This window comes from Ursus arctos, unplaced genomic scaffold (assembly GCF_023065955.2).
Source record: "Ursus arctos isolate Adak ecotype North America unplaced genomic scaffold, UrsArc2.0 scaffold_15, whole genome shotgun sequence".
NCBI classification, from domain to species: Eukaryota; Metazoa; Chordata; class Mammalia; order Carnivora; family Ursidae; genus Ursus; species Ursus arctos.
This window is the reverse complement of record NW_026622819.1, coordinates 13,182,034-13,205,909: the sequence shown is the minus strand read 5'-3', so window position 1 is coordinate 13,205,909 and position 23,876 is coordinate 13,182,034. Positions and strand designations below refer to the sequence as shown.

At 41.8% G+C, this 23,876-nt stretch overlaps 1 protein-coding gene across 3 annotated transcripts in view; it reads left to right on the top strand.

The window, feature by feature from the left end:
* Positions 1-23,876, top strand: part of RETREG1 (reticulophagy regulator 1) — a 124,709-nt gene that overhangs the window by 36,205 nt on the left and 64,628 nt on the right. For all 3 annotated transcript variants that reach the window (XM_057312166.1, XM_026506717.4, XM_026506718.4), the window contains exon 3: positions 1,340-1,370. In XM_057312166.1, coding sequence (XP_057168149.1) covers positions 1,340-1,370 — 31 coding nt within the window. The remainder of the gene's footprint in view (positions 1-1,339; positions 1,371-23,876) is intronic.

Genomic DNA, 23,876 nt, shown 5'->3' with positions numbered 1-23,876 from the left:
CAGGTGGGTGGGAAGTGCTCGACTTTATCCCACTGTCCAGCTTCAGCTTGAGGCCTCACTAGTGCTCAGAATTGCTTGGATTCTTTTGAATTCTTTATTTGCTTTGTTTGACATGCCATCTGACCCCAAATGTATGCCGTCTGACCCCAAAAGCTTGTAAGGATTATAAAAAATGAGACTCTTTTAAGAAGGTGTCGTAGAAAAACAGGATTCTAGGTGACTATAGTAGAAGAACAGGATGTAGGTGACTGTAACTGAGTGACACGTTCATCTCTGGGCTTACCAGCAGCCAAGGTGAAAAGGGAAGTTAGACCAACTGAACAATTCTAATAGTCCAATGAAAGAATACAAGCAAGTTTGAGAAACTTTTTTTTTTCCCTGGGGACTCAATTTTAAGAATTTATTACATAGATCTTTGATAGGGGTTACTGCAGAACAAAACGGACAACATCGTTGGCATTCGTTTGATGGTAAAATACAGAAACCATCTCGTGGCCATTTTGCTTACTGCACCCCACTAAAGCTGGTAGCCGGGAGTATAGTATTAAGTTATAGTGCAGTGAAGGAAGCAAGCCCATCGAGGAAGCAAATGATTGATCTAAGTGTACATTTTTTTCTGTTGATTTCATTTGAGCCTAGATAAAAGCTTGAAACACCTAAAGAATGGATAGATAAAAAATCTCCTTCAAGCAACAGTTGTCTTAGTTCTTTTGTCGGTACCGTTTCAGAGCCTACCTTAAATGCCGCCTCGGTTATTGGTGCTTCCCCGAGCAGCCCTATTTTCTCTCTTCCCTGAACCCTCATAGTTTGGGCTTTTTGTGTAGTTCCTACACCACCTGCCTCGGTTTGTATGTACTTGAGTGCCTGCCAGGACTGCCCCACTGAACGGTCAGGTCCCCGAGGCAGGACCACGTGTGATGTAGGGCTCTATCTCTCAAGGCACCTGTCCAAGTGTTTTGCATGTAGTAGGATCTCAAACGTTCATGGACTAATCACCCGAATTAATTATGGTACAGGAGGTATACACTGAATGGTTTGATAATTCCTAGAGTTTAAATATCTAAGCATTTCATTTTTTAAAGATTTAGTGATTTATTTGAGAGAGTGAGCATGCACGTGCACGAGCCTGGGGGAGGGGCAGAAGGAGAGGGAAAGTAGACTCCCTGCTGAGCAGGGAGTCCAATGTGGGACTCGATCAGGTCCTGGGATCATGACCTGAGCCACCCAGGTGCCCCTGAGCATGTCACGTTAAAGAGCTCAGGATATTTCTAAGTTGAGAAATGCCTCAAGAGAAAAACACCTCCATTAATGTTTTGCTTTTTGCCTCTCCTTATTACAGGTGCACAGTTGTGGAGAAGCCTCAGTGAAAGGTAAGGAAATAGGTTTTTTTTTTCGATGTTATCACTAACAAGAGGTAGGTGACAGAGGCTCCAAGATGTCCAGCGGATTTAAATCCATCAGTGGTTCTCTCCTTCTTTAACATTGACTTTCTGTTATAGAACAGTTGAGATTTACAGAAAATTGAGAAGATAGAGTTTCCATATACAGATAGTACGTCCCCTACCTTTCTTCTCTTCATATAGTAATATTACATTACCACCGCACATTGTCACAATTAATGAGCCCATTGTCAAGATCTCCTTCTTAGCCAGAAGTCCGTGCTATGTGCAGATTTCCCTAGTTTTCGCCTGATGTCCTTTTTTTGTTCTAGGATCCCACCCAGGATTCCACAATGCATTTCACAGACATAACTCCTTAGGCTCCCCTCTCGGCTATGACAGTTTCTCAGACTTTTCTTATTTTTGTTGACCTCGACAGTTTTGAGGAGTACTAGTCAGGTACATTGTAGGATGTCCCTTTATTAGAATTTGGTGTTTTTCTTATGACTAGACTGCGGTTATGGGTTTGGGGAAGAAGAGCACAGAGGTTAAGTGTCATTGTCATCACATTGTATTAAGGGTACTTCCCATTGATGTGATTTATCACTTATGGTGTTAACCTTGACCACCTGGCCAAAGTAATGCTTGTCAGGTTCTCCAAGTTGGTTGTTTTAAGCAGGGGAGTCTGCTTGGGAAATCAAATTTAGATCAGAAGGCTGTTGCTAAGAACAGGATCAGAGAGAGTGATTTGAAATTGGTTAACGGTGGTGCCCTTGTGGCATGTAGGCTCCTCTAAGACACAGACCCACCCCTGGCTGGCCTGGTAGTACGGGGCTTGGGTTCTAGTCCTGCCTGCCACAGACACACTGGACCTCCTTGGGCAAGTGTCTAAGCTTCCTGTGCAAGTGAAGAAATTGAGCTTGCTCCTTCATTTTGGTTAAGGGGACGATGTGACACAGTGAGCTAGTGTAATTTCAAAGGAATTTTAAAAAGCACTTTGTGATTTACTGGTACTTTTTTTGACTGGTGAAGGTACCAATTGCCTGCTTTTCTAGAGCCCTTGCTGTTCAAGCCCTTCTAACCTACCCACAAGTTGCCTGTTTTGAAGCTGTTTGAGTGTTTGATAATGATTTGGAAAAAATATTAGTGAGCACAGCAGGAGCAAGGAACTCACTTTATCAATGCTGGGTCTGGTCGGGAATTGAGTAGCTCCTTATAATATAGCTTTTTTTAGATTTATAGTATTTCACTACTTTGCTCATGTGCCCCCAGAGAAAGCATGATAATGGAAATAACTTTTTTTTTAAATTTATTTATTTCAGTGAGATGGAGAGAGAGTGAGCACGGGAGCAGGGGAAGGGGCAGAAGGAGAGGGAGAGAGAATCTCAAGCAGACTCCTGCTAAGTGAGGAGCCTGATGCAGGGGTCAATCTCATGATCCTGAGATCACACCCTGAGCCAAAACCAAGAGTCAGTTGCTTAACCAACTGTGCCACCCAGGTGCCCCGGAAGTAACCTTTTTAAGGGAGGGTCTCATTCACCTCACAATTACCTAGATATATATTCAGCTACAACTAATCTTCCATCCTGGTCCCAACCGCACAGCTAATGATCTTGCCAAGGTCACTTCTGTCTTGGCCTCAGTCTTTCTCATCTGCTGATTGAGGAGTTTTCAAATGGAAGGGTCCAGCCCTAAAAAGTCTATAATGCAATTTGAGGGATCTGTATGTTTGAGACATTGTGATTCATAAGAATATGGATTTGGCCTTTGTCACCAAGTTTCTGGCAGAGTCACTAAAACCTTTGCAATTTCCTAACTGTTGAGAGAAAGGTGTCTTTTGTTTCGTTAATGAGGTGGCTTTTCTTTCTTTTTTTTTTAATGTTTTTTTATTATATTATGTTAGTCACCATACAGTACATCCCTGGTTTCTGATGTAAAGTTTGATGATTCATTAGTTGTGTATAACACCCAGTGCACCATGCAATACGTGCCCTCCTTACTACCCATCACCGGTCTATCCCATTCCCCCAGCCCCCTCCCCTCTGAGGTGGCTTTTCTACTGCTCCTAAGGATGGGGGCTGGTTGACAGGGGAACCAACCTTGTGATTAGAGGGTTGGAAATTTCAGTCCTGCTCCCCTTCTCTGGGGAAGAGAGAGGGGCTGGAGGTTGAATCAGTCACCAATGGCCAATGATTTAATCAGTCATGCCTGTGTAATGAAGCCTCCATAAAAACCCAAAAGGACAGTGTTTGGAAAGCTTCCAGGTGGGTGAACACATGATCTATGGGGGAGCAGCACACCTGGGGAGGGCATGTAAGCTCCCCACTCTTTCTCCATACCTTGCCCTATGCTTGCACTATGCTTCTCTTCCAGCTGGGTGTTTCTGAGTTACATCTTTTGTAAGGAACCTGTAATCTACTAAGTAAAATGTTTGAGTTCTGGGAGCTGCTGGAGCCAATTAATGGGACTCAAGGGAGGGGCTTGTTGGAACCTCCAATCTATAGAAGCACAGTGACAGCCTGGGTTGCAATTGGCATCTGAAGTGGGGGAGGGGACAGTCTTGTAGGGCTGAGCCATAACCTGGGGGATCTGACACTATCTCCAGGTAGATAATGTCAGAATCTAATTGAATTGTAGACCACTCATCTGGTGACCTAGAATTGCTGGGTGGTGTGGGGAGTGTCCCCCTCCTGCCCCCCTCACCCTGTGTCAGAATTGGGACCAGGATTGTAGCTGGTGATCCGAAGTGGGATCAAAGAATCATTCCCGTTTCTTTCATTTTGTTATCTTTTTACCTTTTGTTTGGCCAGTGACTCTTTCAGAGAGATTTAATCCACAGTAGAAGGGATACTTCCAGTATTTTGTCACCGCAATTCTTTTTTTGCAAATTTTTATTTAAATTGTAGCTAGTGAACATATAGTGTGATGTTGGTTTCAGGAGTAGAATTTAGTGATTTATCACTTACATATAAGTGCTTATCAAAACAAATGCCCTTAATACCCATCACCCATCTAGCCCATGCCCCCCACCCACCTCCCTTAACTCTGTAGTTAAGAGTCTCTTACAATTTTCTCCCTCTTTTTTAATTTCCCTTCCCCTGTGTTCATCTGTTTTGTTTCTTAAATCCACGTTTGAGTGAAATCATGATACCAGTCTTTCTCTCACTGCCTTATTTTGCTTAACATAATACCCTCCAACTCCATCCGTGTTGTGGCAAATGGCAAGATTTCATTCTTTCTGATGGCTGAGTTCGCCGCAGTTTCTCCCGTGTAATTGTATTCTGTTCTCTATTCATTGTGGAGATGTGAAATTACAATATTTATTCGTCTAATTTCTTTGATTCGGTATGTTGCTTACAGTGATTCTTGGTGTCTGGTACTGGGTAGTACTTGTGTTTTGCACGTTGAAAAATTCAAAACTACCTTATTTGAAGGAAAAAATACAGTGCTGTATGAGAGGATCTTCGGAGGCAAAGGTGCTGTTTTGCTCACGTGAGCCGTGTGGGATCAGGGTCTTTCCACTTCCCTGGCTGGTTTGTCCTTTCTCAATCTCGGAATGAGCCAGGCCTTCTCTCTGTGGGGCTTTAATTGCTTCGTTTAAAGATCATTACATTCACTGTAAAAAGGTGAAACAAATAATGGACCATTCTGTCTTCATAAAGCCATTGTGAAGCTTTTAAATGGAAAAGGCGCTCCTTGCAAAGGGAACCCTTGTGCACTGTTGGTGGGAATGTGAATTGGTGTAGCCGCTATGCAAAAAAGGATGGAGATTCCTAAAAACTTAAAAATAGAACTCCCCTGTGATCCAGCGAGCCCGCTGCTGGGTATTTACCGAAGGAAAGGACATCACTGTCGCAAACTGGTGCCTGCACTTGTGTTTACTGCAGCACTGTTCCCAACAGCCAAGACATGGAAACAGCCCAAGTGTCCAGCGGTGGACCAACGGATACATAGGTACATACATACAATGGAATATCATTTAGCCATACCAAAAGAAGGAAATTCTGCTATTTGTGACGATATGGATGAAGCTGGAGGCCATTATTGCTAAGTGACATAAGTCAGAGAAAGACAAATACTGTATGATCTCACTTACATGTGGCATCTAAAGAAGCTGCTGGTAAAAACGGGAGAGGAGACTGGTAGTTGCCAGGGGCTGGGAGGGGAGGGAAATGAGGAGATGTTGGCCAAAGGGTGGGCATCCACTTGCAGCCATAAGGCCAATGAGTCCTGGGGATCTAAGGTATGGCATGGCCGCTCTGGTTAGCAATGTTCTATTATATACTTGCAAGTTGCTAAGAGAGTAGACCTGTGTTGTCACCACCACCCCAACAAAATGGGAGTTATGTGAGGTGGAGTATATGCTACCTCTCTGTGTGACAGTCATGTCACAATTTACGTGTGTATCAAATGCTCATATCGTACGGGGTAAATTGATACAATATTATATGTCAACTGTGTCTCAGTGAAGCTGGAGAATAAAAAGGATCTCCTTCCTTCTCTATGGTCTGAGGGCTTACTTCACAGACTGTTACTTACTCTTTGGAAACTGTGCTTCTGTCGGCTTAGCTGAAAGTATTTCCCTCACAATTTAGTATGAAGATGGGGCCGTGCACTTATGTATATGTGTCGCTTCTCTGGGCATTTAAAGGCTGTTGATGAAATTCACTGGGTTATACTGGTGAATAACAATAAAGCCAGCATCTAATTTCTGATGTGGTCATCAGTAATAAAAGTTGGTTAATTTTAATTAGATGCTACTCATATATCGATTTTTTTGTAGGTAGAAAGTTGATTTTGTGAAATTGTGGTTCACAGTGGGTAAGTTCTGAGAAGGGCTCATGCATGACCTATTTCTTTAATAAACAGTAAGTCACTAACCCTACAACCTGGACAGGATAGTACACAGAGCAGTCTGTCAACTGAACCAAATTAACATCTCTTATGGCTCATTCCGAGTATTGAAATGTAACCTGACCCTTAGTGTCCTAAGAGTTTTTTATTTCTGCACGTGACTCTGGCAGCTGACTGAATAAAATCTCGTGTTAACAAAGGAGACATTGTGCACACTGCCTTTTAAAAACATAAAATTGTTTTCATTTTGGCCAGGCTTTTCTAAATATAAATTTGACAGAAGTAATTTCACTTGCATATATCCCGATCATTCAAAATTTCTTTACAGACTTCTTTAATACTTGGGTATGTTATAACCAGATGAGCTCTTCTCCTCAAAATTTTCATCAAAAATCTTGTTTTATTGTTTAGTGCCAATGTACAGAAAATGCCTTTTTTTTTTTCGTAGCAACTGAAGAGTTTGGAAATTATAGCTGAGAGCTCTGGGATTTTCTAACAGGTGTCCCTGGAATCTCGAAGCCTCTAGCAGGATGTCCTTCATGGGAATCGGGGAGTGGCTTTCCAGTGATTCATGAGGACATCAGATCTTCTTTGCCTTACCTGGAGTTGACTCTTCAGAGGCATAGCAGAGAATTAACAGTCAATGTTTCTAGAGCCAGCAGGGATTAGCAAGAGTTGTGAGCTTTTTGCCTCTATCTTGGTCAAATGGCAGGGTGTCGGCTTCTCTCCGTCTCACTGCTCTCTGGAGAAATAGCTGTGTGGCCCCACTTCATGGGATAAAATGCCCTTCTGCTTTGTCAGCTTCCTGATAACTGCCAGTCAGAGCATTCTCGCTGGTTCTATTTTTTTCTGGGGAAAAGGAGCCAAGAATCTTTGGTTGTAAAACCCAAGTCCTGAGCTTGCCCCAGATCATATGCCCAGAACAAATTGGAGCATTTAAGTCGGGGATGTCTAATTAATTAAATCCTTGAGCACGACATTATGTCTCTGTTAAAAGTGAAAAGTCATCTAGCATTTGCTAAATTGTCTCCTCTGAGGAATAGAATTTAGTGTGAAAACTGCATTTTCAGTATTTTTGAATCATCCTCATTCATCAAAATTACATTGACAAGGTGAATTATGAAGTAAAAAGCCTTGCATAGTCACGTGGTATCTTAAAAAGTGTCCTTTCTTTGCTGTTAGGCACAGCAAGGTTTTTTGACTTGTGCATTGAAACTAGTCGACTTTACAGCTTGAGCATTTTTGAATGCGTCTAAAAGTCACCTTGCAACTTGTATTTTGTAACCTTGTCCTTGTACCTTTGTCATAAGGCATTATATTTGAAAGACGTGGGTTTTTTTTCAATTTAATTTCAGCCAGAACTGTAGACAGGAACCACATCTCCATGAGTTTTAAAAGAAAATTTTACTGTGAAGGATATATTTGATTGAATTAAATGGGGAAAAATTATTTACTTTTAGAAAAAATATTCCCTTAAAATCAGAATCTGCTGGATTTTAGCATAAACATACCCAAACTTGAGTAAGTCTTTGGCTGAAGATGTCTGGGCTGGCCTGGGAGAGGAACAGTATTCAGATCTCTACCCTGCCAAAATAAAAATCCAAATAGGCTTTTATTGCTTTTTTTTTCCCCAAAAAATAATAATTGAGCACTATTCTGTAGTCCTGTACTGCACAATGGAGAGTCAAAGCCCCTTTCTTCCTCTCTGTCGGGAAAGAACAGCCCCATTCAGTGAATGATAGATGGCGAGCTCTCAGCCAGAGCTGCTGAGACTTGGTCTGAAAGTTTCTCTAAGTTCTTCATCCGGATTCCAATCTGTTGTATTCATTTTTTAAAGTTGTGCTTTGAAAATTAGAACAGTTTGAATACAAGTCTGGAACAAAGGACTGTAAGCAGTTTTTGAAGCTAGTGTGGAGGACAGTGGTAGGGAGAATTCTGCTGCTTCTCTCTTCACCATGAGTGGTGTACCTCCATAGAAAATTATTGACGGGTTTTTGAAAATGCCTCCTGCTAGACATCTGGGGGCTGTCCTTGTCGCTGAGGTGTCTGCAAACTGAAGCGCAGCACGTCTCTAGACCATGAGTTCAAGAGAAAAGCTTGCCCTGAAATTGACATGGATCCTTATGACCGACCGATCGGATACATTTCCCAAAGCATTAAAAATAAAGCCAAACAGGAAGTGCTTTTCATAGCCCACTGGCTTCGCTGACAAGGGCAATCAATGATTAGACCTGTTGCTGGCTACATATTCCTTTCATGAGTAACATAGTCTCTTTAGATCCAAGCAGAGTTATCAGGTCAAAACATTGGACAGAAAGCCAGGGATCAGGCTGTCTGGGTCTGGGAGCAGTAGCCCTTAGGTGAGCCCTAAATGACTTAAAACTCAAGGCTCCTTAAGTGAAAAGCCCGCAATATTATGTTTTACTATAATTTATAATTTTTTGTTTGATAGTTTTTGACATTCCTTTAAATCAATGTAATTCCATAATAATCTTATTTAATGTGAGTTCCTTCACCCCCACTTTAAAAATTATTTTAGAGCTCCTTTATCTTTGCGTAATTAAAAGTGTGTGTACATCGCCATTTCCCACGGCAGCACCTTGAGTCCTTACAGCCCCTTGATAACAAAGGAAAACTCCGACTCCCATCATTTTCATCCATGTTTCAGTTTCTCCTAACCCCATGCTCATTAGGTTTGGTTAGGTCATAAATCCTGAGTTATTGAGGATTTGAAAATGTGGTTCTTTTATAAATGTATTTAAAAAACTAAGCTAGACTAATTAATGTTACCTAATAGCATTCTTGCTTCATTGGATTTAAAAAAACAGAGAAAGCATGAGTAGTGGTTAACATTTCTTATAACTTACCCTGGCCTATGTTGTGATCATTTGAATATAAATTAAGACTTCAGAGATAATTGGAAGTTTCTGTCTGCCTCTCTTTGTTTCTTTACTTTTCTTTCTTTTCTTTTTTTTCCCTGCCTCTGTGTCTTTCTATCTTGGTCTCTCTCTGCCTCTCTTTTTGTCTCTTTCTGTTTTGGTCTTTTTTTTTTTTTTTTTTTTCTCATTCTCATTGTCTCTCTGGTTCTTTTTTTCTATCTCTCCCCCCTTTGTCTTTCTTTCTTTACTGTTCCCAAGCATGGTTATTTATAGTCCTATTTGCCTAGTAGTATTTAAAATATCTTTCCCACCCCCGACTTTAAAAGTAATACATGCTATTGAAAACTGAAAATATAGGAAACTTATGAAGAAGAAAACCTAAATCCCTTATAAATCCATCACCCAGAAATTAAACTCACTTTCAATTTTGCTTGTTTTCTTCCCGTCTTTTCATAAAATTACATGTCTGTTTGTTCATCATCCCTCCTTTCAACAAACATTTATTGAGTGCCTTTAGTGCCAGTATTTCTAGACACTTATGGAAGAAGACACACCGTTCTGTCCTCATGGAACTCATATTCTAGTGAGTGAGCCAGAAAAATTAATATACCACATAATGTTACATGTGAACCATGTTTAAGGAAACAAAAGCAGAAGAGGGGTTTAGGGGTGTATGGGTGGGCAGGGAAGGCCAGGTTGTAATAAAGTGCTCAGGAAAGGCTTGACTGAAGATTTTGAGCAAATTCTAGGAGGTGAGGTTATGAATCATGTCTGGATAAAGAGGTTTTAGGCAGAGGGAACAGCAAGTGCAAAGGCCCTGAGGCAGGAGCTATATATGAGGGTGATTTTTAAAAAACTTTGTGCCAGTAAGTTTTTTTTTTTAGTGCAGTCATAGTAACTGGAATAAATAGAATATTATGCAGTTCATTAAGATCATGTTATAAAAGAGTATTTAGCAATCTGAAAATTTACCCTTTATGGCTAATTGTGTAAAAAAAAAAAACCCAAGAAACTATACATTTATATAAGTGCAGGAAGGTATAATATGCACTGTAATTATATGCTGGCACACATGTGGTATCGCTGTGTGAGGGGAAGCCAGGTGGTTTTTATCTTCTTGATTTTGTTTACCCGTATTACATTTCTCTTTTTGTAATGAACATGGTAGCTTTTATCATGAAGAGAGACCATGAAGGGAGGAGTGTCCCATCAGGTGGGATGAGGTGTGTGACTGTGGCTGTTGGAGGTGACACAGGGAGGTCCACAGGCAGCACGGCTCCCACTGCCTAACGGCTCTGACTGCAGAGCTGCCGCCCAGAGACAGGGTCTGGTTACCAGGAGAGAGACTGGCACAGCCCTGTCATTGGAAACAGAGGTCAGGGCCGACGTCCAGAGAAGCAGCTGGGTTCTAAGGAAGGCTGGAGCCTCAGAAATAAGTCAGAGGCTTTGTGGGGGGTGGGGGGTGGGCCTGATCAGACCAAGGGCCACTTGACACTAAGTTTCATAGGATTGGGGTGAAGAAAAAGTATTAATGTGTTATTAAGTAATACATGGAAATTATTCATTTCCAAGGTCAGGTGGTATCCAAGGGGTGGGATAAAATTCTTGAATTCTTCCTTTCTGAGGCTCTGCTGCAGGCCCAAGGCTGAGCCTCCACGTACAAGGGAAGGGCCTCACTGCCTCTTCTCGTGACTGAGGCATGCTCCAAGAGCTTTTACTTCAGTAAAATTTGGAAACTCATTGTATATCACCCAGACTAGGATTGACAGCTCTATCCTTATGCTCCAAACTATAGTCTTCAGGCAATTCAAACAGAAATGGAGCTGAGAAGACCTCGTGTTCTCTTCTGCACAACCCACCCCCGGGTTGGTCCCTCTGTCTAGCTGTCCATCTATCAGTTATCAGTCTATCAATCTACTTACCTATATGTATTCCTTAATTGTATTTTAATGATAATATTTGATATATTGAAGAATATACCATACATGTAAGTTGTAGACATTATAATAAAATGAATACAAATGAGCCTTTCCCCCAGACAGGACGATGCTACTGTCTCTCCCTTACCTTCCTATCCTGCTGCCTCCTTATGCCAAAGGCAAGAATGATCCTGAATTTTGTGGTCTTCATTCCATTGCTTTAAAAAAAAATGGTATATATGTATATGTGTGTACATATGTATTGAAATTACATATACATGTATTCCTAAGATTTTTTTTGAAGTCTATAAAAATGGTACCATATTTATGTAGTCTTCTAAAACTAATGTCTTATCACTAAACATTTTTAAAAAGATTAATCCATGTTGCCACGTATAGCTGTGGTTTGTCCTGGGCTGTGGCTGTATAAAAATATTCCACCATGTGATGATACCACAGTTTTTTAAATATGTTTTTTTTTTTTTACTGGACTTTGGGCATTTTCTTTTACCAGACTGTCCACTGCTTCTTTGAGTTTCTGAGTTTACTATATGGCACTACTAAACATCACAAAAAGAAAAAAGGTAAATGCTTAACAGATAAAGTGAATAGTTTCTTTGGCAGAATACTGTATGTTTCAAAGTGTCTGTAAAATCTGTACCAAAACGGGCTGAGACCTAGTGTATAATGATGTTCTGGCCACGTGGTACTGTTCTCGCGCTGGCCGCCACTAGAGGGCGTGGGAGGGAAGGGACCTCCATGTGTCCCAGAAGCTAAGAATAACGTGGTGGCTGTTGAGACTTGGCCGTGTGGCTGCCCTGTGTTCAGTACTTGCACATTTCAGGGCAAAAACATTTGCATCGCTCCAGTTTCAGGAAGAAAATCCAGTGAAAGGTTAAACGTGTGTATGTGTACACGTATATGCATGGATAGATGCCCCTGTTCATTGTTTCCGCTCCTCCTGTGTTAAAATATAAGGGTAAAGAGTAGTGACAGGGATGCATCCATGGGGACAGGACAGACTGGGTGAGGAGGACATTCACATACAAACCAGCCCAAACCACTCTGAGTTCATCACCCTTTTACTGCTTATTTCTAACGTCTCTTGAAGTCTTCCGTGTGATCTGCATTATGCGTTCCCCAGAGTCTCCGCCCCTCTCACCTGTCCCTGACTTAGAACTTTCTCCCCTCTTGGAAATGAAATGCACAGATTCCTCCCCCCAACCCCCTCACACCCAGATCTAAGTAACCTTGAATAGGGAACCCCAGAAAATTGTTTCATTTGCTCTTGTGGGGAGAGAAGACTTCTTGGTACGTGGTTGACCGCTAGGCACGAACTGACCCATAAACCATTGAGGGTGAAGGTCCCTGCGTGGTTGGAAAACATACAGGAGTGGCTGCCAGAGGTTGTCCTCAGGACCTGGGAGTGTTTGTGATAGACCACATGCCGCCCTCTTTCCCCACCACTACCAAAGATGTCCACCCCCTAATGCCCAGAACTTGTGGGGTGACTGTGTTCCTTACACAGCAAAGGAGACTTTGCAGATATGATTAAGTTAAGGGTCTTTAAGATGGGGAGAGGATCCTGGATGACCCAGCTGGGCCACTGTATTCACAAGGGTCTCTGTAAGAGGGAGAGAGGTGGCCAGAGAGGAGACAGATGCTGTGCTGTTGGCTTTGAGGACGGAGCCCAGGGCCATGAGTCAAGGAATGCAAGCAGCCCCTGAAAAGTGGAAGAGGCCAGGAAACAGATTCTCCCCCCATGCTTCTAGAAACAATGCGGCCCAGCAGACCGACTTCAGATTCTGATCACCAGAACTGTAGGATGATAAATGTGTGGTTTTCTGCCGCCAGTTTCGGTAATTCATTACAGCACAATAGGAAACCGTGTTCCTTGTATGTGAAAGAACTACCTTTGTTAGAAAGCGTTGAGGGTGTGTTGGCCAACTTACATCTCCGTCCACTGAAGAAGTGCAGGGTGACCCCAGTTTGTGGGGGGAAACAAGGAGGCTTGAGGTGCCAGCCAGAGTTGGTCGAGTCAGTGAAGCACCAGACGGGACAGGGAGCCCAGAATGTTCCTACTGGGCAAGTAGGAATAAGAGCTTGGAAAGGGAACACATGGTCAAGATGGTTGAGAAGGGTCTTGAAGACACCATGCTTGGAGGTCAGAGCCAAAGAGTGTTTCAAGGAGGAGGCTGTACGTGGTATTCTAAGGGCACTGAGGAAGGCCACCGGATTGGATAAAAATATGATTGTTTGTGGAGTACTTTAAAAATAGTTCCCCATGCTTTTGTTTATACGTTTGGAGGAGGCAGAGACTTTTTGGAATGAAAAACCAGATTAAGGGGCTTACAGATAAAATGAGGGCTAAGAAAATGGAGGTGGGTAGTGTGAACCACATATTTGAAAATACTGACAGTGGGTGCGTGGAGAGAAATGAATCTGTGACGAGGGAAGCAGCAGTTTGGTTTTTGTTAATTTTTTTTTTTTAATTGTGGTAAAAGCCATAATTTACCATGAGTGACCTTTAGTACCTTCACTGTGTCCGGCAGCCATCACTACTGTTGAGTTCCAGAATATTTCCTCACCTGAAAAGGAAGCCCCATCCGCCTTCCCTCCAGCTCCTGGCAACCACAAGTCTGTTTTCTGTCTCCATGGATTTGCCTTCTTCTAGATTGTTCCCACAAACCATATAACACGCGGCCTTGTTGTGTCTGGCTTCTTTCAGTCAGCATTATGTTTTTAAGGCTCATTCTTTTTGTAGCGGGTGTTAGTCCCTCATTCCTTTTTATGGCTGAAAAATTTCCATTCCTTGGATATACCACATTTCACTTGTCTGGTCACCCGTGGATGGGCATTTAGGTTGGTTCTGCCTTGGAACTGCTGCGAAGAGTGAGCAGCTTGGTTTTCTCTTGTTTGGTTTTGTTTTGAGAACAGGTAGGCATGACCCTGTGGGGGAGGGAGAGCTCTGTGGCCAGGCACGACTGCTTCCGTCCAGCAGACAGCACCTCGGGCCTGCCGCCCGGCTGCTGGGGGCCAGTCTGCACTGTCTTGGGGGGGCAGGATTCTGTCTGGGGAGAGAGGGGAACCTGGGCAAATGCCAGATGCCAGCATGGAAGCTGACTTCTAGGCAGCACCCATGCCTCCAGCAGTGAGAGGATTGGTTCTAAAGGAAGAGCCCAAGAGTGTGCCCTTCATGTCAGTTTAGTCATGCTTCCTTTCTCAGTTTTTTAAAGGAGAGAAAGCGTGCAGGAGGGAGGGAAATGAGGGGGGCAATGATGTAAGTATTTAGAGGTACCTGGTAAAGGGAGGCAAAAGTGCATGATATGGGATCCTCATTGGGTAGATTGCACTGCTCGTGTGCTATTTATTAGTTTTTTTGAGGGCTATTCTTACTTGTGCCTGTTTTTAATACCTGAACAACTGGGAGAGAGAACTTATAATCCTGTAGTCATTTGGCTTGGATTCTTAGAGAGTATTTTTAAACGCTAACTTTCAGAGCCATCTAATGTCATTTAAAACACAGGAAGTGCTTCCAGTATTCATTTCTCCTGATCTGCAAGTTTTAGGTTTTGAATAGTATTTTTACTTCCACTGAATACACATTTTTTTTTTTTCAGATCTCTATCTTGATGTTTGCCTAAATTTTTTTGGTCAGTTGTCATTATCTTTATTAAAATGAGTGATGATATTTTCAGTCATGACTCAAGAGTCATCTGCTATGGAAAGAAAACTGTCTGAATTCCAAAGCTTATCAAGCTAAACATCCTCAAGTCAGAAATGGATGCGTATTTTGAATAAATTGTGCATTTAAATACTTTTTTTTTCCCCCGGAAGCTAAGTTGAAATGAAATCATCTTCCTTTAAAGGGCTTTTCGTGGCTGCACCAGGCCTGGAATATGTAATGAAGACTCAGTAATTGAGAAAATTTTTAAATGAAGATTCAGTAATTGAAAGAAAAGAAACTTATATTTTTAAATTGAGAAATTGATCTGAAACTGATTCGAGGTCAAAACAGGAGTGTCCTAATCTAGGTCCTCATTAAACTGGAATAGAAAAGACTGCCCTTCTCCACAGTCTTGCTTACATATATCTGGGTGATTGAGTTGGACCATTTCTACTTGCCTAATGAAAGGGGGAAGGGATCCTGGTTTGAGGAATTTGGTTGAGCTCTTTGTGTAGGGCACATGGGACATTAGAGATCGACTTAGAAGTTTGACTTTGTTCCTTGTTCAAGGCACAAAAGTTCTCAACAGTGAAAGACAACATGGCTGATAACAACTTTTCTCATGCTGGTTAAAATATGGGATTGATAATAGCAAGAAGGTAGTTAGTTAAAACCTTGGATAAAACTCTTTCTTTCAGTACTTCCAGCTGACTTCTGGAATAGAAGAAAAGCTGTTCTCTGCTAAGCAAGTGCTTTCGAGAAGTAGAGAGGGGCCAGTGAAAAGTTGACGCTGTTGCTTTTACCGGAGTTGAGACTCTGATATTGCGTCTGTGCCTTTGCCTGAGCTCACCACCCAGACTTTGCATGAACTCTTGGCCTGAGATTCTTTCTGCCCCTCTCCCTCATTTTGCCCTTTTGAATTTAATAATGAGGGGAAATAAAGGGAATTAATTGATACAATTCATAGGAATGCAGATTTAGAGAGCAGGATGAAACTATAGGTAATCCAAGCCTGGAAAAGATCTTAATGAAACAAAATCATAAAGATAACCTGTCCAGCACTCAGAGTTCTCAGTCCAGAGGGATTTTTTGCTAGTCCCTTTTGGTTAAATAGTTCTAGCGTCTCATGACCCTCCTTCTTTTTAGATACAAAGAAGAAATGTTCCCTTTCATATTCTTTTTGGACGCTCTTTCCTGTCTGTTACCATTGTGATCTGGGACTCCTGAATTACAGTAGTTATTTCAAGGGATGTTGTGAATCCTTGCGTGTGGGTCATGGTGGACTAAGCTATTTTCGGGCACATACTACCTTCACTTATATTTTGACACCTTTGAAAGATAACGTGACAGCCACTACCATGGATCTGACATTGTGGTAAGGTCTGAGAAGAAGTGGGGGTCACATGGCAGGGTCACCTAACATCAAGACAGTATCAAAAGCAGAGTCATTAACCAATCCTGATCACCCTCCCCTCCCCCAACCCTCAAGTCTAATAGTTCCTGGCTCCTTATCCATATGATATAGAAGGAGAGAATCCAGACAAAATATAAAAGTGGATCTATATAAAATATTTTTGGTCAAAAAGGCTATAATACACTGTTCTCAAGATCTTCTAAAATTTTTATTAATCAGCATTCGCATGAAGCTAAAGAGAAACAGAATTGATAACAAATATGTCATGATTCCCTGATTGCTATACTTTTCTCTTTATTGAATAAGGACCTATCATGGTCTGGTATTGCTGTGTAACAAGCAAGCATACAGATCTCAGTGGCATACAGTCAGCATTTACTTCTTGCTCATGTATCTGTAGACCAGCTGGGGTTCATCTGGTTTGGGCTGGACATGGCTCCAAGCTTTGAGTGTACCTAAGGCCTGCTCCTCAGTCTTTCAGCCTTGTTGGACTAGAGGCTATCCAAGGCAAATTGTTCTTATGGACAAAGACTGTAGGAGCCTAAAAGGGCAAACCCAATCGTTCATGCACATTTCAAGCTTCTGCCTGTTAATTTCCAGTTGGCCAAAAGAAGTCATGTGACCAACTCCAAAGCCAAAAAGGGGGAAATACATCCAGTTACTATAGGCCATGGCAAGGGTGTAGACATGTAACACTACTACAGGGAGTGAAGAATTGGGACTCATAATTTGATCTGGCATTAGGGTTTTTTATTATTAGGTTAGGATATTTTTCATGTGGTTATATTGGCTTTTATTCTATGTCCAGAATTTTTTTTTTTCATTAATGGGATAAAAGCTTCTACGTCCAGTTTCCCTATATATTTCTGAAGATAGCTACTTTAATCACCTTTTCTTTTTTTTTTTTTTTTTTTTATTAATAATGATTTTTTATTATATTATGTTAGTCACCATACAGTACATCCCCGGTTTTCGATGTAAGGCTCGATGATTCATTAGTTGTGTATAACACCCAGTGCACCATGCAATATGTGCCCTCCTTACTACCCATCACCGGTCTATCCCATTCCCCCACCCCCCTCCCCTCTGTAGCCCTCAGTTTGTTTCTCATAGTCCATAGTCTCTCATGTTTCATTCCCCCTTCTGATTACCCCCCCTTTCTTTATCCCTTTCTTCCCCTACTGATCATTCTAGTTCTTATGTTCCATAGATGAGAGAAATCATATGATAGTTGTCTTTCTCTGCTTGACTTATTTCACTAAGCATTATCTCCTCCAGTGCCGTCCATGTTGTAGCAAATGTTGAGAACTCATTCTTTCTGATTGCTGAGTAATATACAATGGAATATTACTTAATCACCTTTTCTTAACCTTTAGTATTTATAGAAGCTTCTTGGGGTTTTGGCCATAATTATTAGTTTTACCCAGCACAAATTTTAAGGAATTTACTCCTTATTATTTTTCTATCTTTCTAAACCAGAACCATTTTAACCACTAATCATTGGAGGATATGAAATTATTGGCAAATTTGACATCATGGTGGCACATCTCTGTGTGTGTTCATATATTCAGAGCCAAAGGGCTTTTTTTTGTTTTGTTTTGTTTTATTGCAGAGAGAGAGCGAGCGAGCACATGTGTATGTAAACAGGGTGGGGAGGGATGGGAGAAAGAGAGAGAGAATCTTAAGCAGGCTCCATGCCCAGTGTGGAGCCCAACAGAGGGGTTGATCTCACAACCCTAAGATCACGACCTGAGCCAAAATCAAGAGTGGGACAATTAAGCGCCCCTAGAGCTGAAGGGCTTTCTAAAAGCTACTGTTATTATAGGACTGAACACTGAATATATTATATATCTTTATATTTACAGAAGGGTCTCATGATACATATTGAAAGGGGAACTTAGAAGAACCAGGTACATTCTTTGACAAAATCATCTACCTATCTGGAGCCTAAATTAATGTTACTAAAACAAGAGTTACTGTTTTGGGGTCATAACTTCCCATTGTTGGTAACACACTCATGATTATTCAGCAAAGTTAACAAGAGAACCAACTGTGTGCGAGGCTCTGTGAGAGGATGAAAGTGAAGGTGGAATGTATTAAAAATGTCCATGTATTTGGAAGAAACCAGATTCTCCTGTTACCTGTTCAGGAGCTCGTTAGCCAGCTATGCTTTGTTGGGATAAAATCTCTTTTATCCCTGGCCTGACTCTGAAATGCTTCATTTGAACTTCTTGTGATATTTGTAAAGGAGTGAAACCCTAGACCAAAGCAATTTTTGGGTTATGATTAGGGAAAGGGAGGTGACAGTTCCCATGGTCGCCCTATAGTGAGATCTCTCATAGAGCTTTGCTTTTTTGGAATCCTGCTTAAACTTTGGGGGCATTTTCCCAGTCCGTGTCTTGAGCATGAGTCAAGGGCTCCATTCTTGCAAGATTTAGTAAACGCCTGCTGTGTGGAAGGTGCTCTGCTGGACATCTAGCATAGGACCTCCTATTATGTCAGGGTTTTGTTGTATTTCCCTTGATGCTGGAACAAGGGAGAAGGTGTCAAATGTCAGAGAGGTGGTAGAAATAAGAAGAGACTTGTACGTTGTCAGGCATAGTCAAAGCTGTGTCCATTCACTTTTCAAACGATTCCTAAGAGATTTCATTGCTGTTTGTTCTGCACAAAGAGAGCCTGCGGGCTTCAGGATAAAAAGAGCTGGAAGTATTACATCATCAGAAAACATTTTCATTGGTACATCGTGCCTTGAGAGGAGGAAGTCCATGATTATATTTAGATTGATTCTGTTTTGCTCGTGGAAAAGATCATCTTAAGACAATGTAAGAACCAGGAAGACGCAGGATACTCGAAGGCCACCAGATTTGTTGTGCACACGTCAATGAATATTTCAAAATTGGGGTCTGGTATTTTCATGTATATCAGCATCCTATTTTATGTTTTCCCATCAGCTGTAATAATGGTGTCTCATATTTAAATTATAGAAATGGGGGCGCCTGGGTGGCACAGCAGTTAAGCGTCTGCCTTCGGCTCAGGGCGTGATCCCGGCGTTCTGGGATCGAGCCCCACATCAGGCTCCTCCGCTATGAGCCTGCTTCTTCCTCTCCCACTCCCCCTGCTTGTGTTCCCTCTCTCGCTGGCTGTCTCTATCTCTGTCAAATAAAAAAATAAAATCTAAAAAATAAATAAATAAATAAATAAATAAATAAATAATAGAAACGTCTTTGAGGTAATGTATTGCACCTAGCAGTGTACCTCTTTTTCAAAGGTTGAATGTTTCTTTTTTTTTTTTTTAAGATTTATTTATTTATTTTAGAGAGAAAAGGAGAGAGAGCGAGAGAGCACGAGCACGGCGGGGGGGGGGGGGGGCAGAGGGAGAGAGAAAGAATCCTCAAGCAGACTCCAGGCTAAGCATGGAGCCAGACATGACCTGAGCTGAAATCAAGAGTCGGCTGCTTACCTGACTGAGCCACCCAGGTGTCCCCAAAGGTTGAATGTTTCTTTATCAAGAATATGAAATTTCAAGATTTGTGCAGTGGAAAAAAAAGGAGTATCCAAAGGAAATTTTCTTTTTAGTGTTTGGTTTGGTTTTGGTTTACCTTAGGATTTTGGTCATTGAATCTCCTAGCTTGGTGTCTCATGACCTGTGAAGACTGGACTTATTTAGATTCTCTTGTTACAGGATACAGGTTTTAGTGCCCCACCCATGTGTTACATTTTGTCCTAACTCAGCAGTGCATGTGGTCCAGGACCTTCTGTTGGCCCCCTGCAGTGACTGTGCTCCCCATGACCCTGGGGAGGCATTGTGGACGGGGAGAACCACAAGTCTCTAATTTACCTGTCTTTCCAAGGACGCTTCTGTGGTCCCAACAAACAGAAACCCCTCAATTTAGCGTTAATAAGGGAGGAGTTATTATTTGGACTCAGAGTATCACATGGAAGCTGGAACCAAGAAATGCAAGGAACCAGAGGCTAGAAAGTTACCAGGAACAGAAGCAGCTTTTGAGGGCTCCCCAGGAATCAGAGGGAGCAGAAGGGGACCTTAAAGTGTGGTGAAGGGCAGTTGAGGAAGTGGGAGGAGCCTGGATGATGGTGCTGATAGCCTGTTAATAACCATCATCTATTAGTGCTTAATATTGCCGGGCACTGTGCTGAACGCTTTCAGTGTTACCCAATTTATCTTCATGACAGTTCACGAGGCAGGCAGTCATAGCCCCATTTATGAGACAAGGACACCAAAACTTGGGTGAGTAACTTGACCAAAGTGATGGAGGAAAGATTTCCAAGTCCATCCCTCCCCAGAGCCAGCAGGCTGATCCCATATTCTATAGCATCTTCTGTGAACCAGCTTCCATTTCCTTTTCTAGAACATGACCTCTTAGTTTATAGATAGAGAGAGGTCTAGCTAGAGTCTAAAATAGGAATTTAAAATGTTTCATCTCGTGCCAGTAATGAGGAAGCAAACAGGATGTTGGTGTCCCCACAGTGCAAGGCTATGAGATGGTCAGAGCCCTGACTCAGTGTGGTGGGAGGGACGGTCTCCATGTTGGAGAGACAAGTTATGCTTTTTGTGACTGAAATGCGTTTCTTTTCTCTTGTTAAAAGTTTACGTTTAATATTGCTAACACTTGTTTTCATCACAAAAACGAGGCTGTATTTTTAGTAAAAATATGTTCATCTCTGTCGTCTCAACTAATTTTTTTCTTGGCATAGAGTTCCTCCTTACCTGTAAAAGAATTAAATCTTAGGAGATGAAATGGCACCAATGGAAGAAACAATGGACTTGGAGCACACCAGTTCATCTTGTTGGCCTGTCTCCTTACTGGCTAAACAGAGCGAGCAGGCTTACTTTACAGCTGTGCTAATCAGGACTGTCTGGTGATAAATCAGTGGAACAGAGGAGAGTCCAGAAACCAGACTCACATATACGTGACAACGAATTTTCAACAAGGTTCAGAGGCAGTTCAGCAGAGAGAAGCTGGCTTTTTTACAGGTAGTGAAGAAAAGTTGAATATTCGTGTGCAAAAATATAAACTTAGATGCATACCTTGCATCATATAGAAAAATTAACTCGAAGGGCATTTAAACAGGCCCCAATGCAAACTTAAATCTGTAAACTTCTAGAAGAGAACACAGGAGGAAGTCTTCATAACCCCAAGTTAAGGAAAGATTTCTGGGATACAAGACTATCGGCATCATCCATAAAAGAAAAATTTAACAAATTGGATTTCATCTAGACTGAAAAACCTTTGGTCTGTGGCAGACAGTATTAAGGGAATGAACAGTCAAGGCACAGATTGGAAGAAAATACTTATCAACCACATATCTGGAAAGATCTGGATCCAGAGTATATAAAGAACTCTTCAAACTTCCTAAGAAAACAAGCAACCCAAGTCGTAAAAGTCTAAAGGATTTGAACAGTTACTTCAACAGAGATAAACACATAAAAAGATGCCCACCATCATTAGTTGTTAGAACCGCAAATTACAGCCACAGTGAGATACCACTACACCTATTGGAACAGGCAGAATTTAAAAAGACCATGCCAGGTGTTGTGAGAATGTAGAGCGATAGCAACTCTCATATTCTGCTGGTGGGAACGAGTGTCGGATGGTTACCGCCGTTGACTAAAACAGCTGGGCGCAGGCTCTTGAAAAGGTAAACATGCACCTACCATGTGATTCTGCCGTTCCACTCCCAGTTATTTACCAAAGAGAAATGAGAGCATATGTCCTTAGAAATTCTTGTGTAAGAATGTTGATAGGAGCTTTACTGGGAAGAGCTAAAAACTGCCCATCATCAGGTGCATAGATAAGTAAATTGTGGTATATCCAGAGTGGATCACTGCTCTATAATAAAAAGGAATGAGTTATTGATACAAGGGAAACAACCTGGGTGCATCTCGAAATCATTATGCTGAATTAAAGAAACCAGACAAAAAAAGAGTCATGCTGTATGACTCCATTTGTATACAAAATCTTAAAGTGCAAACTAATGTATTGTCACAGGAAGCAAATCAGTCCTTGCCCTGGAAGGGACGGGGGTGGTGCTGCCGGGAAGGGCAGGAAGGAAGGACTCAGAAGGACACCAGGAAACTTTAGAAGGCTGATGGCATTCTTCAGTATAGTCATTTTGGTGATAGTTTCATGGGTGTGTACATATGTCGAAAGTTATCAGATAATGCACTTTAAATATGCAGTTTATGGTAGGTCAGTTACACGTCAATAAAGCTACTTAAAATAAAACCCAGTGGGTACAGCAATAACAGTAATACTTGAATGAGAGCACGTAGAAGTAGGAGCTGTTCTGTTTGGAAGCCAGCAAGAATTTCGCTGTTTTCTGCAGGTAATTTCAGAACGTGTTCTAACACCATTCCAATTGCCGAGGTATCCCTTTCATGTGTGTTGTGTAGCATGTATGTCTTTTAGTTGTTATGAATAATTAACAGGTCCTTTGACTTTTGGGAATAATGTATTTCTCATTGTAGAAAAATGCCTTAGGGAGGCACAGTGCAAAGGTGGACAAGTGTGGACCTGACTTCTGAGCTGAGTTTACTTGCAGGATGGTTTTTGGCCTTTTGGTTTGTATGTCATAAAAACAGAAACCAAAGAGGACTGGGTGCTTGGGACAACAGGTTCCACTGAGTCTAAGACAAAGGTCTCCCCACCCCCAGGCCTGTCTTCTGTCTTTCACAAGCCCTGTCACCTGCTACTGTTGTATGGAGAGGAGCAAAATGAAATATACATGTGCTTTAACACCCCCACTGAAAAGCTTTCAAGTGGGAGGAGTCAGGAGGGTGTTTTGTTTTGTTTTTTCCTACTACATTTCACTAATTCGTAGTGACAGCAGAGTAGTGACTGCCCTGGGCTGGGTTAGATTTCAAAGAAGGTGATTGGGTTGGTGGGTGGGTAGGTGTTTTCAGGTGGGCATTGGAAATGCTCTGTATCTCGCTTCTGATGGTGGTTTCACGGGTGTAAACAGCTGTTAAAACTCAGCAGATTTTGTGCTTTAAAAATGCATACAGTTTACTCTCTGTAAATTATATCTCAATAAAGTTGTTATTTTAGAAACGCCATACATTTCTTCGTTCAGCTCTCCACCCACAGCTTCAGAAAATAATGGCCCCTGGCACACACACACCCGATTATATCTTAAGAAAATAATCCTATCGTTGCCTCCCTGAATCATTTCTTCTTAGGAAAGAAAGAGTAACACCTTAGGGTTGCTGTTTCAGCAGTAGACCCACAGATTAGTTTTTATTGTCAACTTGGATACTGTTTCTTTTTATCTGTGTTTCTAAGGGCAAAGTCAAGGTGAAATTGAGGCACTTTGTTTTAGCTAATGAACTACACAAGAGTGTGATTACTAGTCCTGTCCCTTCAAACATACAGGCTCTGGGGCAGGGCAGGGACCAGGGTGATGGTCTATCCTGGAATCTCTCAAGCACAGTGATGCTACATAATAAATACTTGTTTACTTGTCACTTCACTGAATTGATGTTTTTTCCCCCTTTAGTTCTGAATAATCCCTGTTAGACAGCCTCCCTCTACTCCATGATCCCCCCAACTGACACCAGGGTCATCCCCGTTTGATTCCGTGGAATGTGGATGAGCTTTTAGGTGCAGGGTGCCCAGCTCCCATCGCTTGTCTGGAACAGGCATACTGCCGTCCCTCTTCTCCCTATCCCTTGCACATAATCATCAGTTCCGAATTATTTACTAACAAGCCTAAATCTTTCCTAGATCTGATCTTCCTACAGTGAAG